Source organism: Cottoperca gobio, chromosome 21 (assembly GCF_900634415.1).
Source record: "Cottoperca gobio chromosome 21, fCotGob3.1, whole genome shotgun sequence".
NCBI classification, from domain to species: Eukaryota; Metazoa; Chordata; class Actinopteri; order Perciformes; family Bovichtidae; genus Cottoperca; species Cottoperca gobio.
The window spans coordinates 7,721,753-7,738,856 of record NC_041375.1 but is presented as its reverse complement, the minus strand read 5'-3'; the positions used below and the strand labels follow the sequence as shown (position 1 = coordinate 7,738,856).

General features: G+C 38.6%; 1 protein-coding gene across 1 annotated transcript in view; it reads right to left on the bottom strand.

Annotated features, from left to right (window-relative positions):
- ube2f (ubiquitin-conjugating enzyme E2F (putative)) overlaps positions 1-17,104 on the bottom strand; it is a 47,476-nt gene that overhangs the window by 12,680 nt on the left and 17,692 nt on the right. The window contains exons 5-9 of the mRNA XM_029459473.1: positions 11,405-11,472; positions 9,242-9,312; positions 8,898-8,955; positions 1,937-1,969; positions 613-675 (exon numbers count right to left, since the gene is read on the bottom strand). Of these exons, the coding sequence (XP_029315333.1) occupies positions 613-675; positions 1,937-1,969; positions 8,898-8,955; positions 9,242-9,312; positions 11,405-11,472 (293 nt within the window). The remainder of the gene's footprint in view (positions 1-612; positions 676-1,936; positions 1,970-8,897; positions 8,956-9,241; positions 9,313-11,404; positions 11,473-17,104) is intronic.

The following is a 17,104-nucleotide window of genomic DNA, read 5'->3' as shown; positions in this document are numbered from 1 at the left end:
CACTGGATGGTAAGGCTTAGACACAGCATAACTTAAGTTACAGTTAATGAAAACACACACACAAACAAGGGCAGCCATGCAGATGTGTACACATGCATACAATCACACACACACAATATACAGTGTATCACCAAGGAGAGAGTAGTGAGTTGCAAAGTTCTCCTTTAGGGGGTTGCCATTGCTATTCTGTTGTGGCACAGAAGTACTTTTGTTAAAAACTAAATTATATAAAAACACCATATGCTCATGTTTCATAGCCATTCTGTGTCTTCAGCCCACTACACCCGATTAAAGCACTCTCAACTGAATATCACGTAATCCTACCTACAAAAGCAAGTAGTGCAGTGTACAGGGCGTACCTGAAGGCTGCAGCAGAAAATGACGTTTCTGCAGCAGCTGTACGTCTCACTAAACACATTCTCTATGCAGGCTGCAACACAAGCTATGAACATGATTAATGAGACTATAAGCATATCTAGGAAGTATGAGGAGGCTCCACAAGTGAATCGTCTGCATGTCAATGACTGAAGTCACTATTTTCACTGAATTTATGTGTGATGATAAAACAGAATTAAAGATACAAACGCCCTGAATGTGTCAGTAAAACCTCACCTTGTCTCTCAGATGATGTTCTGCTGCATCGATGTTCAAAGGGTCATCAAAGTTCAACAGGTCCTGGATCAGAGGCAACGGCAGAGAAGACATGAGGAAGAAAAAGGTACAGAGAGAAAAAGTGGAAGAATAGTTTGAAAATGTGAAACACAAGTGATCTCAAATATTTGGTCATCTAATTAGAGAACTTTGCAGTTCTTAATACTTCTATCTGTGGGGCACATTTTGTTTCCAAAAAAAAAAAAGAGGTGCTGAGGGAGATATTGACAACTTCAGCATTATTTGCAGTCTGCAATGTCACCCTGGATTCTGCAAAACATCATAATTATGCTGTTGCCGTAGAGATGCCATGCACATCAAGCGAGGCAAGACATCGGGTGTTATTAGAGAGATAAAAAGCGGGATGGCCTGAGAGGTTGTTTCCTGATTAAGAGGTAAGATTTAGGGCATGACCACACATCAATGTAGATTACCATCATCATTATCACAGACACAGTGATGACCTCAGGGTAATGGCAATCGGTGATAAATAAGCAGTTAGCAAAGTATGCCTTTTTTTGGACTAAACTAAATAATTTGATTGCTTTCAGCTGCTTATTATCTGCTAGATTTGTGCATCCAAAATGTTTAGTATAATATTCAATTCAAGAACTATATTTTGTATTGTTGACATTTAAAATTATGTTTCTATTCATATTCACAGAATCAAACCCTTTTTGGACATTCTGAACAATATCAATTTTTTTTCCCCAAACACAATTTATAATCTGATTAATTACCTTCATTGTCAAACTGACTGTCCTTACAAGACCTGGCACAGGAGGACATCCAGAACCAGCAGAGGAAGCATTTCCACAGGCATAATGTGTGATAAAATGTTCTCCTTTATATTTCCCTATCATCTCAAAGTGTTCTTTTGTAACGACAAAGATAATTTCCCCCAATTCAAAAATGATGGTCTTAGTACAGCTGTAAAGAGAGATGAACATTTGCCCTCTGAATAGCCCAAGTACTGATCAGTCATTGGTGAAACCTATATACAGTGTGCAACTTCTAACTTCTAAGAGTGTGGAATTATTTTCTCAGAGGGTAAACCAATGGTGCACATATGACTCAAGTCAATAGTTTGTGTTTAAGGCAGGAGATCTCTGGTCATAGCTTTCCTTATTTAACTACAGATTTTAAGTTTACCATTCATTTTTCAAACTATTTATGTGCTGGGCATTTACCCGGTCACTGTGTTGACAAATCAAATCCTATTTTTAGGTAGTTTAGTTTCTAACAATGAAGCTATGTTAATAAAGTAAGAACAAGCCAAACTTACAGTAAACAAGGAGTTCAATCCCCAGATAACGTCCTAGGGAAAAAAGAACGGACAAAACATTAATGATGAACAATCTAATTGTATCACAGTTTAAATTCAAACATACACTCTTGTGACAGGTGAGCGCAGTACAATTAGACTACACGTTAAAACAGTCTGTTAAACTCAGAATGTAAGTCAAAATACATATTATACCATATAGTTTCTATATATACATTACACAGGGGTGTCCAATAATGTTCCCCCGATACCAAACTGTGACTCGGCTGATAATGCCAACATTTATTTTGATTGGTTGTATACAGCTGATGTGATAAATTCTAAAAGACCTGCATCAGGACTGACCCCAATCTTGTGAATACACTTGGAATACCCCAAACATATAGAGATATGAAAGAGGTTAATCATTTTACTGACATGAATTCAGCTGAAACTAAATTAGAGGTATAATGAGGAAGATGAAAAAAGGCTTTTGCTTTTATGTGTTCAGTAAGAATGGCGTGAGAGTGGATACACTTGGAAATGTTTTATTTTAAATTGTTATACATTCCTTTTAGTCTTATGACTAAAATAAATGTATGTTTGAAAACAAATCAATCACGACTATAATAAGTATAATAAATGTTGCATGGCACTGAAAAATGACTTTTTCCAAAGCTGATGATGGAAATATCTAAGAAGCACGAGCCCAATAACGATCGGGAACTCGCGAGAAAATGTCAGCAAATAAAGACAAAGTTTATGAGCTGATCGCAAGCGAGCATTTCAATTATCCGGTAAACAGGAGTTTAGTTTGGGGGCATTAGAGGATGTGGGCAAAACTCGAGATTCATTTACTTAAATTCGCTCTGCATCGGCCAATCGACTCGCTTCTCCCTCACTGCGAGTGGGACCCAGATCCCCCTCAACAAAAACCTCTTTGTTATCCTGGCTCCAAAATGGTGGAAAGCGTTCCCCATTGATGTCAGGTCAGCAAGTCTGAAGACCCATCTGTTTCAACTACTGCACGTTGGCCAATAAAAAAAAACAATAATAATAATTGTATTTCCTGATTTCTGTATGTTGCACTTAAAATGGTTTGGCCTGTTTGAAGTTAATGTACTTGCAAGATTCTTGCTGTTCGGAGTTGTAAGTCGCTTTGGACAAAAGCGTCAGCTAAATGAACTGTAATGTAATGTTAAATACAAATTAAACATGACAATAAACTTTAGTCTTTGTTGTTATTTGTTAACCGCTAATAAATAAACAATGTGTAGAGGGGAAGGTGAAAAAAAAACATGAATGTTGAAACCTGAATACAAAAGTGAAATCCAAGTAAAAACAGCAGGGACAAGGTGACAGAATATAACACTGGAAGACATCACAAGAGAGCAGCTAATAAGGGAAGTTTTATTTCACTTTGTTTCATTTAGCTGCTCTGCTCATTGAATATTTCAAACAAATGCTCTCAGGGATTGCATTTAATTATCATTCCATTTTCTCCACCCCAATCACCCATGTACTATGATACATACTAAAGGCTTTAATTACCAAACTTGCAGCGGCAAATAGTCACGCACGTCCACAAGAGCAGCTGCAACAGCACCTTAATGCTTAAGGCTCATCTCACAACTGCAACATTCATAGTTAGTATTTGACTTTAAAATACTGTCAGCTTAACTGCCTGTTTTATAAGTATACATACAGCAGTTTAACAAAAATAGATAGAATAGAATCAGTGGAAATTAAACATTCCTGCTTAAGAAAGCAAAACTCAAAGCAACAAGGTGGTGAGTTTGATAAATGTGTGTTGTGTTGAATTTACCATAAAATCCATTATTGCAAAGATATTGTGTGTGTGTGTGTGTGTGTGTGTGTGTGTGTGTGGGCTGAAGTGGAGAAGAGTGGTGACCAGTGAAGAGGGACATCATCACCCACTCAAAAACTAACACAATCCATTCTGACTCACAGCTTTTGCACTTACTTTTTCTCGCATATTTTTGTGCACTCACAGCGACAGTCGCTGACACACATGAACCCGAGCCCGACTGCTCTCACGCAACTGACCACATTCATATTCACGTTTAAGTAAACAACGATAGACTGCATTTGAACTTGGACCAGGAACAACAAACAAGCACACAGACCAGGGAAAGAAACGGATGGCCATGAAACTTTCAAACCAACACATCTATGAGCAACATCAATGTATCTGTACAGTGAAACATTGCACACATGCTTTCATGCCAATTACATGGAAGTTAGATTGTGTTTCTTAAGCCTGAGTATTATTGCTATAATGAACACAAACACACAGAGAGGTATGCAAAGCTGCTCTCCTTGCAGTGATTAGTATTCAAAAAACCAGAATACATTACTGAGACAGTAAAAGTATGGTTAGATAATTGTGAAACACACATTTGAAGTTTTGTGTTAAAACAATGAAAAATCCTGTTGAATATTTAAATGTATTTATGTATCCCCACATTCTTCGGGTGGCCACAGTACTGGAGAAGCTCCAGAGTAAAAGACAGCGAGTAGCAAAAAAGAACTGCAGTATGTGATAAAAAGGAAAATAATTATTTGAGAGCATGTACGTGTACGCACACAGTACAGTCGCCCAAGAAGGGATCAGGAAAATGTAAATGAAATGTCTGTTTATGTACACCATGTGTGCCTGCTCCCAACTCTAAATCTCACTACAAAGACTGAGTATAATCACAGCTTGGTTACAGACATTGAACAGCTGATGAGATGGCATCTATATGCTTGTCACGACCCACAACCACATTGGCAGAATACTTTTATACGTGAATAAAATAATGTAATGTGAATACTATGAAGAAAAAAATGTGTTTTTAGTTTTGGTCGGACATAGTGGAAGGTCATAGAAGGTTTCTTCATAGTGGCAATCAATACCTAGATTGTGTGGTTTTCAATAGAAGGCCCATCTTATCTGTATACATGGAATCGCAGTTTCGGGCTTCCGGTGGAATCGCAATGCATTCTGGGGTGGCAAGAATAGAAAAGTGAGCACCAACTCCACAAGAGCCGCCATATTGGATTTCTTCTCTACGTGTTTACATTGTATTTAGCTTATTCTTCAAGCGTTTTTACATTGTATTTGGCTAGTTTTTAGTGTGTAAGCATCGCTCTTCTAGTTATGGGATTTGGACACATTGTGTGGTGAAAGGATGTTCGAGCAGTGGGAGAAAGCTAAAAAAATGGGCAGAATCTCATTGTGAGCTTCACGATTGCAAAAATTGCGACTGCAAGCCCCCGTTCGAACTATTACCATGACCAACCGCACTAAAGAACAAAGACAGAAGGCTAGCATGGACCAAAGCTGTAAAGAGACAGGATTACAATGGGAAGTCTTGGAAGCCCAAGAAATCTTTGCGGATTTGCAGTGAGCATTTCATGCAAGGAAAACCAACACATGAATTCCCTGATCCTGAACTCGACAATTGACAAATGTACTTTCTATATATTGAGTTTTATAATAATTAACAAACACAAGTTAGGTATATATTTATAATGGCTTACCCTGCAACACAACTGCAATAAGCACTTATGATATCGTCCAGTTTTCTTGACTGCGCAGATCCATGCTGAATGTGGCGTATGGGAAACTTTCATTGAATGAGTACATTTTGCTTTCAAAAAGCAATACTCAGAATCTGCGAGAGGATTGAAAGATATTGGTTTCAACCAGCCAGAGTCAAACAGTCTAAATGCTTTGCCTTCTTTGTATTCGTTCAAAGTTCGTTTATGAAACTCGACATCGTTCCCTGGGTGGTCAGACATTAAAAATAATGTTATATCGCTGAGGTATATCGGCGGCCAAGAAGTCATACTGTTGTTTTCATTGACCCAGCCATCCTGCAATGTCAAGGATCAGGCACTGAAACGCCACTCGGCATAACCAAAAGCTTAGTCTTTTCTTTTTCTGTGTTTGAAAGTCTTTCGTTAGCTGTTGGTTGCTCCTCAATCTCTGATGCAGCAAACACCCCGGCAATAAGCTCCAGTTTTGTTCCTGAAACCTTTAAATTCCGCTTGCGGCAAAATACTTTCAAAGCTTCGACATTCCACAACTGAACCTCATCATAAGAAAGGAGTTCAGAACTCATTGTAGAGTAGTAGGTTTGTTTACAACACGCTTGAAGAATAAGCTTGCAGTCGCAATTTTTGCAATCGTGAAGCTCACAATGAGATTCTGCCCATTTTTTTTAGCTTTCTCCCACTGCTCGAACATCCTTTCACCACACAATGTGTCCAAATCCCATAACTAGAAGAGCGATGCTTACACACTAAAAACTAGCCAAATACAATGTAAAAACGCTTGAAGAATAAGCTAAGTAAAATGTAAACACGTAGAGAATAAATCCAATATGGCGCTTGTGGAGTTGGTGCTCACTTTTCTAGTCTTGCCACCCCACAATGCATTGCGATTCCACTGGAAGCCCGAAACTGCGATTCCATGTATATTGTGTTGCCATTCTGGCATCCAGTTTCTCTATTTCGTATCGTCTTCCCCCCGCATTTCCGTCACAATCCTTCCTTTCACAGTAAACAACACAAGTGTGCTTTGGCTGTGATGCAAAACAAGTAGTTGCTCGCACAGGCAAATCATTTTTAGTAATCGAGTTACTTGAGGAATCGTTTCAGCCCTGGTCACAATAGTTCTCTAGAGCTCCTCTCGATTTTCTCTTTGCTGCTCTTTTTACTTCCCCATTGTATTTTGTTCACATTGCCTACAATTTCAGTCAATAAAAATATATATAATATATATATATATATATATATATATATATATATATATATATATATATATATATATATATATATATATATATAGCAATAAAACAAACTTTTTCAATTACGTAGAATATGAATCTGCACAAGGAATAGGAAAATATAGCTTCTTCTGAATGCAAGTATGCTAATGTGTGCAGGCAACACCAGAAATAAGGAAAAAAGGACAAAGACAACTGGGATTGACACAAACTTATAAAACCTAAAAACAAAAAGGGAGTAAAAGGCCAGCCAGTGCACGAAACATGCAAACTGCTGAAAGGACGAGTGCATTTGGATAACGTTAACGCTCTTCGGTGGAGTTTGGTCCAACAAGCAGCTCTCTGCAGAGCGTAACTTACAAACATGGAAAGATAAAACAGAAAGATACATGGATGAAAAAGTTGCCGTTTTTTGCATAGCATAAAAGAAAGGTGAAATGAATGGGCTGTGTCTTAACATTTTTAGCAGAGGTTATGAGTCCAATAATTACTATGGCCTTCGAAGGATGTTGTAAAAATGTAAATGCCCTCGATAGGAAAAAGGTTCCCCACCCCTGCTCTAGACTTTTAACTGGAGGTAGGAGGACCATCCAATGCCCCTGAAAAAAATACCCGTCGCTCCACTCCTGAAGGCAACTGCACACAATATGCATTCATTTAAATATTTTCAGAATTATAAGTGATTCCCAGTGCAGTGATTGACAGGATTATTGATCTAGACTTGCATCCCTGCAGAGACGCACAGATAGGTGTCGATTGGATCAGAATGTTTAAGTCAAAATTAAACATGGAAGGCGGAGCTTCACCATACAACTACATTCACTTCCACACCATAGCTGCCATCAAACATACTTTTATTCAAATCTTGAATAGGGATAGCAGAGGCCCCCCTTGCTTTAGCGTCAGTAAATGTTTGCAGAAATTGCTCAATAGAGCGAAGGGTAAATAATAATTAGTCAAGGCAATCTTTTATATGCAGCTTTCTTCGGGAAGTCTTACACAGCACCGCAACATATTTTTCGTTGTATCCTGAAAATATGCCGCAGTGTTTTCTACAGCCCTCAGCAGTATTTCTCACACCCCCATTATGTCAGCGTAACAAAGTGAAACAGTGAAATATAAAGAAAAGGACTCCTGCCGAGGACTGTCCCAGTCAGATCTCTTGTGTTCTAAGTGACCCACTGAATGGAGGCCAGGGTTTTACAACATCTATTCAAAAGCTTCTCAACCCTTTCAAGACCACAAAGAATGTGGGCTAACATGTGTCTGCCACTACAGATATAAAATAGCTTTAGGAGCCTCCAGAGATATTATGGGTTTATTCAAAGACTTGTGTATACATGGCATGTTCTCTGTATTTGACAACTATGGGACAAATGTGACTTTTATTAATTGCATTTCTAGCTTCACAACCGCTAATAATAAACTATTTCCTAAACAGCTGCTAGATTTATTGATTAATTTTCTCATATTAACGATTGAAATAAAATGTTCCCCCAACTGTCAAAATAAAACAAAATAAAAATAAAATCCCCCATAAGTAAATTGTTTCTCTTTTATCACAAATAAAAGCTTAATTTAACTTGACATGCGATTGTTGCAAACTGCGATTGTTGCTAACTGGCCCAAACCACCTTAAATCCTTGAATTGTCCCAATATTTTCTGTGGTTTGGTTGCGTTTTATTGTGCAGTGTTTCCCCTACCGATTTTCTTTTTTTAAGCAGTAAACCTAGGGGTAACACTGTTGTGCTTTTTGTATTTTGGTTTGGTTGTGTATGTTATTGGGTTGGGGAATTATAGGCCTGTGTTTTTTCTTGCGTTCATGATGATATGTTTGTATTTAGTTTTTTGATTTGGAAGACAATCAAAAGACTTTGTAAAAGAGTAAAGGAGCGTGCATTGATGTTGGAGAGGAATATATGCAAACTACAATATTTTATATAGGTATATTCTGCTACAGAATGGTTGTAGGTGCTGTAAAAAATATTACCCTCACTGCAGATTGCTATCATATGTAGAGTCCCCTTGGTCAATCCCTCACCTAAAACTTAAAGAAGACAGATGAAAATGTGCTACATTTACTTTTCCTGCACTAGATAAAAATGCCCCCAGTCTAAAAAAAACATGAAACATATTAACTCTAAAAAGAGAATAACATCTTCTTTAATAAATGCAATGTATTTACCTTTAATGTTCTAGTGGGGGCCCAGCCTGTGCCGTCAATTGAGTGTTCCCTCAATAAGCTGAAATGGAAATAATAAGAAACACGTCATTTACAATACTTGCATGTTATCTAAGACACTCCAAGATCTCAAACTCTAAGACCATTGTTTAAAAAAATCAAAAACAAAACTATAACATTTTTCAGAAAGTGATTGGCTACATTGTTAAGGGTTTGCTCATTACATTTCAGAGAATGTGGGTGAGAATGGATGTGTAGATTATGGAATACTGTTTCTTAGCAGGAAGAACAAAATTGTAACATAACACTTTTAAAATAGACTTGAAGGAAGGTGTAGGCAGCATCACCTCAAACAGATCTCTCCGTTCTCTGTGATGTTAGGATGCCATATTCTGGTCAGACATCTCACTTTAGGAGGCTAGAAATGAACATGGAGCAAGAAACACACTTTTCAAAACCATGATACATTATATTACACAATCAAACCTATCTTTGTACTTTGGCCAAGACAACAATGCAATAAAATTATTAATTTTAAACAAACTACAGTATTTGTCTCTATGATTAAACCGTTCTCTTCTCTCTATTTTTGGAAGATTCTTGAGTTGTGAGCAGTCAAATAGATCAGCCTTCAAAACTCAGGCCAGTGTCCACAGATGTTTCATTCATAGTTGTTGGTCAACATGGAGGCTTCTGTTCCTTCTGTATCTGCATAATTGTGCAACATGTGCTGTTGTGTTTCTGGGCTTTTCATTTGTCTAGTTAGTTGTTTTTCCTTATTTTTTACAAATCAGAGAAGACATCCGGGATGCAATGTTTGAACTCTCATAACGTTTAACATTAACACCTGTTAACACTAGCCTCACATTTCACAATAAAAGAAAGAGAAAGGCGCCTGCTTGTCATTTTTAATAAAAGCCACGCAGGCTGTTGTGAAATGACTATAATCATGTGATGTCTTAGTTGCACGGAAGCTGTGGAAGTGATGGCGAAAAGTAAGAATGTAAATAATAATGAGACACTTAAGGAAAAGCCAGGAAGAAAAGGTTGTATTCATTTCCTCAATATGCCAATGCCTCTCTACTGCGATGTCGTATTTTTCCTTTCAATTAAACGCAGCCTTCATTTCAACTACTGTGAGCATGCTGCAGTACAGACTAGAAAGCCTGAGTATAACTCTGGTCTTAATGTCTTTTCAATAAATCCTCATAACAAACATCTTGCAAATTCCCCTCAATCTCATAAATGTAACTGTGCACATATTTCAATAATGTCAATCCAATCTCTACCCAGGTATTAATTATAGGCCACAACACTTGTTCAGTTGGTCCGTTCCCAAATGGACACCTATTGTTAGGTCATCATTAGTCATTGCTCTTATTAGATTCCATCAGCTCTGGGCACTGAGTAATTGCTGAACTCCAATATTTGTTGGTTATCTTGACACCACAGTCCTAACTCAAAGCCTGTATGTATGAAGGAAAATCAATGAAACGCTGTTGAGAGAGCCAAAGAATGGACTGTTGTAGTGTAAGCTAAAGGTAAGATTTCAAACCAGGCAGCAGACTGTTTAGTCAACTGGTTTGCTGTGAAGTCTAACATGCAGGGGGATGTGTTTACCAAGATAATAATTACTCTCCATAATTACTAGCAGGGTTTACGAGTATCATTCCCCGGGCTTGCTTAAACTACTCTTGTGCAATTTAACCCCAGTATGCTTTTAACGGGACTTCATTACAGGTAATAAACTGATGAAGAATGCTTCTGAAACTGTCTGTCCAACTTTATGAATCAATTAACCTTTCATAAATTAATGTTTGTTATTTATCAGTCTGTGGCAGGCGCCATAAAACTGTATAGATGGCTGCATGTAGAGGGACCTGTGTGTGTGTGTGTGTGTGTGTGTGTGTGTGTGTGTGTGTGTGTGTGTGTGTGTGTGTGTGTGTGAGTGAGAGAGATAGAAGACTCGAAAAGAAGGAGATGCAAAGACATACATACATGTGCAGGGATACATACAGACACAAACAAAAGACACCCCGCCCCCCCCACATATACACACACAAGCACACACACACACTGTTACAGTGAGATAAAAGCTTGTGTGAAGCAATAGCTCGCAATGGAAGAACAGACAAAGACAGACGTGAGCAGAGTCATTTCAACTCGTGAAAAAATAAATGCAGTATTTTGCAGACCTTCCACCCAAAAATATCTATTACCAGTACTTTGATATTCCTATATGAATTGTAATGAAAACATATGCAATAATGATACCATTATGCACACATTTTTAGATGATGCCAGAAGTTGATAATTTAAGGGCACCGCTACGTTTTCTACTTTAGAGACTGCTTTATGCACAACAGGACAGAACAGACAGCAAATCTATAAAAAGGACGTTTTTTCTAAACAGGCAAAACAGGAAGCTACCACCGAATGCATAGAAACACACAAGAAGACACACAAATGGACTTTTAGTCCAAACGATGAGACATAACTGGACCACTCACCACCATGTTATAGGCTTCTGGGACGTCTATTTCAAACTGAAACCTTCCACTTTGGTAGTATCCCTCATCTGGAAGAAAATGGAGGGAGAAAGACAAAGGACAAAGGTTTTCAATAATGTATACACATTACATAAAAGTATGCGTTTTATGATAAACATCAATTTGCAATGCCCTGTGGAAAGAGGGCCTCCACTAATCGTCCTAAGCTAGGTTTCCCTCCAAATGTATCGCAAATTTTAACCGAATTTCAAGAATAAAATGCAAAAGAAAATGCAAATGTAGTCTTGTTTCCTCCACTAGCTGCAGGCGTCGGGAACCTTTTTTGGCTGGGAGAGCCTGTTCACTCCTCTCGTTTCCTCCGCTCTGTCTCTGAATGTAGGTGTGTGCGCACGTGTGTTTGTGTGTTGGGAACGAAGCCCCGCCCTTCGCGAAACAAAGTTCAAAATTGTCTGCAAGCCATATGGCGTCATCGAAAGAGCCATAGGTTCCTGACCCCTGCACTAGCGTTACGCAATAATTAGGTGTAGATCCTAAAAAATAAGCAGTGGATGCTGCTAATTCCAATGCGGATGGAGACGCTGCAACAAGATGCCGTAATTAGAAGTGCCAATGGGATCTCAAAAGGTGAATTTTCTTTTAGAAAACTAAATGGAAATTGAAATGAAGGAGGTTGTGCTCAAACATGAAAGAAAAGAAGTCCGCGGGGAACGACCAGCTCAGCAAAGATCAATGAGTCTGCGACAGGAGAGGACTAATTGGGAGAAGTGAATCTCAACCTAAAACATGATCTTAGTGGAGTAAAGGCCTAATGTCTGACCTTTCAGTCTGACCACACTCTGTAGGTCATCCATAACGCTGGCCTAATCCTCCCTTTCAATCGTGCAATGGCAGACTATAGTACACACACACACACACACACACACACACACACACACACACACACACACAATGTATTGGACGCAGACTAATCTCTTAAAACTAATTTCAGAAGAAGAGTTCTGGTTTCTGTTTGTAGTACAAGATAGTGTTGACCAATCATGTCTGAGCGGGAACTGTGAAACAATCCGGCCGTCGGTTTCGTCTCTTAACTCTTAATTGTTCTCGCGTCTCAAGTTGCTAATCGTACTGTAAATAATGACGGGCACATGGAAGAGGAAGTACTGGTAACACCAGAACCCCCGAAATATTGGCCGTTGCCTCCAGAGGTCAATTTGTCGTCATGTCGGTGGCCGATGCCTTCCCAGATTATGCACAGACAAATGTAAAGAGGGCTACACACAAGATAATTCATATACACACACACACACACACACACACACACACACACACACACACACACACACACACACACACATACACACACACACACATACACACACACACACATCACAAATGAGATATTTCTTAGTCAATTGCTGCATCATTTCTTTGATCAGTTTATATATCCATGGAAGTCATCTCTCTCTCCGTCTTCCCACTCTCCTCATCTCTCCCCACATGTAGCCTTTTAGTCCAATTAAAAGCCCATTCAGGACACAGGATCTGAGGGCTCTTTAATTAGTTGAATAACATTTACGTTTCTGCTGTGATCTTATGGTGCCACATTGTCAGAAAAGGACATGCATGAAACGGCCACAGCACTTTAAGGGATCAGAGGATGAGAAGCTGGAGAAAAAAAGAGTCCTGATTTGGAGAGAAAGAAATAACTAATTAAAGCTCACAAAGGTGGACTGATAATCGTTGCATCCTCAGAGATATTGAGAGTAACCACTTTTGGGCTATATTTAAAACCATCTCATTTACATATACAGGGAGGCAAACACGTTATTTACACAATACTGCTTCCACACAGTATCAATAACAATAACTTAATTTGTGTTTTAGAGGAAAAGTGTTTTTTTACACAATTGTATTGCTCTCACTCTCTCTTTGTACTGAAACACTGAGCAATTTGAGATAAGGCTTGCTTTGTTAAAGAGCTATCTAAACCTCCAGATGCCATTCACTGCAACAAAGACGGAGGTACAATTTAATTAGAGCGCACAAACAGTCTCTCCTGTATTATACATGAGCAGAGACAGACGGAGAGAAACACTGTGTGAAAAAGAGAGATGCAGCTTGAACAACTGTCGATCAGTAAAGAGGATAAAGAAAGAAAACAGTTACACATCAAAACCAATCGATGGATGGATAGAAAACCGGGACAAAAGCGAACAAGAAGGCAAAAGAAGAAAAAGCAAAGACTGAAAGAGGGAAAGAAAGGCAGAAGGCAGAGAGCATCTCCTGACTAACAGTGGCAGTCAGAGGTCGGAAATAATTCATGAGTGTCTTCAGCACACTGGAACAATCGGTCTTTACTGGCCCCGGACACTGGGCCTGCATACAAACTGACAGCTGACTAGCTAGCAGAGTGTGTTTTACAGACTGCAAAATGAACACAATAAATATACAATGACTTCAAAGCACATGTATAACTTATATTTGTATCGTACGGCATTCACCGTAGTAACCGCAACCGCTGCTGGTCCATCCTCTTTCGCTACGTAGCCAAGATGGTGACCCATGACGGTGAGAAGTGTCCAGCGTTCCACACTCAACTTTTGATCATTATGAGTACACCATGGGGGTCATACGTGTCCGTGTGAACGCACTCATACACTCAAAACAGCAAGTGTAAATACATAAGTATGCAAATGAAGACACAGGAATAATTTCTTAGGGAGCCACAAAGTCCAAACAGAAAGATGCAAGTTAGTTGGTTGATGGAAGGTAACCCAACAATATGCCCAAAAATTAAAGACATAAGATCTGGAATTTTCTCCGGGCTTTATGCAGGCGTAAGGCTATATGTATGGGATTGATAGTTGCTGTGCATTGTTGCAATATAGTACTAACTGTTGATGAAGAACTACTAAAATACCCAGGAGGAGGACACAAGCACAACACCTGTATCTACATCACAGTCATTTCGCTGGTCTGCTTTGCTTTCACACGACAAACAAACCCCACCAGAGCTCAACTGAACCCACCCTTTGAAGCAGTCTGAGAGCACTTTGTCTAGATCAACAATTTTGCTACATCAAAGAAAAATCATGTGAGGAAGATATTAGCCATCATACGAATATGAATTAGCTTAACAGTGATGTCCCCTGTAGGAAGAACGAGTGAAGCAGACTAGTGATGGGTACAGGGATAATTGTAGTTTCTGACAGATTTCTGAAAGACACATCCATAATTGCGAGCACAATAGCGTGAAACGGCTTATCTGAATAAAACACCAACAAGGATGTTTCTGTTTTTCGTGGTACTGAAAACATTAGACTTTTTATTTTTATTTTATTTATATTTTGGTATAGAGTGGGTGGAGGCAGACGCAGGTGATAAGGCTTGGCTGAGATGTAGGTCCTTGTCCAATGGGAACACAGCAATTGCAAAGATGTAGTTCTTTGCCACAATACTGTCCCTGGAGGGATACTTTGAATGTATAATGTGTGCCGTATTTAAATCAAAAGAGAGAGTCTGACATCAGTGTGAAGGCTCACTGCCTTGCCTCATCCTTGGCATCAATCTTTAACATGTCACAGGGATCGGACTGACCAAACGGTCACTGTCTGACACCATGGTGCCACAGCTCAACCCACAAATGGAAATTCTGCAATACAAATTATACAGAAAGGTAGCAGGGCTATGAAACAATTTTTAACCATACAGATGTGCTGTAACCTGAACATGAAGCCGTACATGAACACACACTACTGTGCAGATTTGAACTCCTGATGACCGCATAGTCTCTGTAACCTCATTGGCTGTTTTCCAACCAAAAACAAAAGCAGCACCACCACCAACAAAGAACCAGCAACCTCCAACATTGGCATAATAACTGAAACCCCGGTGTATATGGTAATTACTCTGCCAGGTGTTGCTAAATGCTATTGACTCGGCTCCAAAATAGTAAATTGAGTGTCCTTACATTTTAGAGAAGGATCTGAGACAAACTAAAGCATAATACACCTTCAGTTTGGGAGATCACAAAGCCAGACTAATACAGTAGTAGTCATACCTAAGCCCAGGCATGACACACATCGGCACTCTGTGGAATAACTTTTAACACAAGATTGAACCTGACTACTTCTGAGTAAGCGTAAAAAAGACAACATTTCACCCAAGGTGTAATAGACATTTTCAAAAGGACTGTAAGCTGATTGCTATAAAATGTCCTAGCACAGAGCATTGATGGAGGAAATAGCTATGTCAATACATACTATTAATTTGTCAAAAGGAGGTCATGTGTGTGAAAAAACATAGGCCAATACTTTTTGCCATAAATGTTCTTTTTTGAACACGCTGTAATAACGCTGGCTGTCTTAAAATATGGCCACTTTTAGGAGTTTTGCACATACACTCAAAGTTAGCAGGCTTCTGCAGCAATGTGCGCAACAACACATCAATTATTCATATGCAAATTAAGCACAAAAAGTACACATCTGAAAACACAAAGACAATGCAATTTGCATTTCAATATTCTTTCATTATTGTATTTCTAATACTCCAATGATGTGAGAATGTGTTTACCCTGAAGTGTTGCTGCTGTCCCCATTCCTCAGAGACACAGGGGTCTGGGACAGGGGGGTCACAGCACAGAGCTGTTGCAAGGGAAAAGGAAACTAAACTAAATGGAGTAAATAAACAGACATTCCAACAGAACACGTTTGAAAAAAATAATTATGTTCATTCATGTTGGTAAAAATAAATGTTGATCAAATATTTAGATAGTAATATACAGTTTACTAATAAAAACATGATCACAAATAAAACAATATTAAATAATCTCTCAGCCAAACGCCTTGCTTCAATTAGACCTGGGAAAACAATCAGTTTTTGTTTCTTTGGTCTTTGAGCTTGGTACTGAAAATATGAAAAACAATGCAGGGTGCCTTCTACATCTGGATGAATATGGCACTATATGCTCTCAATAAAGTAAAACAAAGAAGTGTTGTTGAGAAGACATGATAAGATGTGTGACTACAACACATCTTTGTCTCTATGAATGGGAATTTTAGATTGTTTGATATTAGTGTTTCTCTTTAAAGCGTGTATAAAAAGTTTAATAAGCACAAGACTAAGTGAAACCATTGAATGTGAATTAAGGACAAAGGTTTAGGCTCGTCTTTCTCAATTACCAAAAAGCTGGGCATGTGTATTTTGTTCTGTGTTTGACACTATTATGTGAAGCAGTGGATTTTGTGGCTTGACCCATTAAGACATGGGCCAACAGTCAATCAAACACTGAATTACAATACCTCTAGAGTAAACAGAGATACTGCCATTCCCATGAGAAACATAGAAGATGACAAAGAGAGAAGAAAACACTATCAGGAAAAAAGAAAACAAGGCGAAAGAAGCACTGATGTAAGCCTTGAGCTATGTATGAATTCTCCACATAACAAGTCGAGATGATTTTACCTTACACTGGTTTGGATATAAGATATTGGACACCCTGCTTCCTGAGGAAAGTTCCTTTTGCATTTGATATTATGCACCAAAGCTATGGAACACTTTACCTGCAAACATTAGGGAGGCAAGCTCGCTCAATATCTTCAAAAGTAAGCTAAAAACATATCTTTTTACTTTAGCCTTTTAATAGTGATATTTTATATCTCTTTACTTTAGCCTTTTAATAGTGATATTTTATATCTCTTT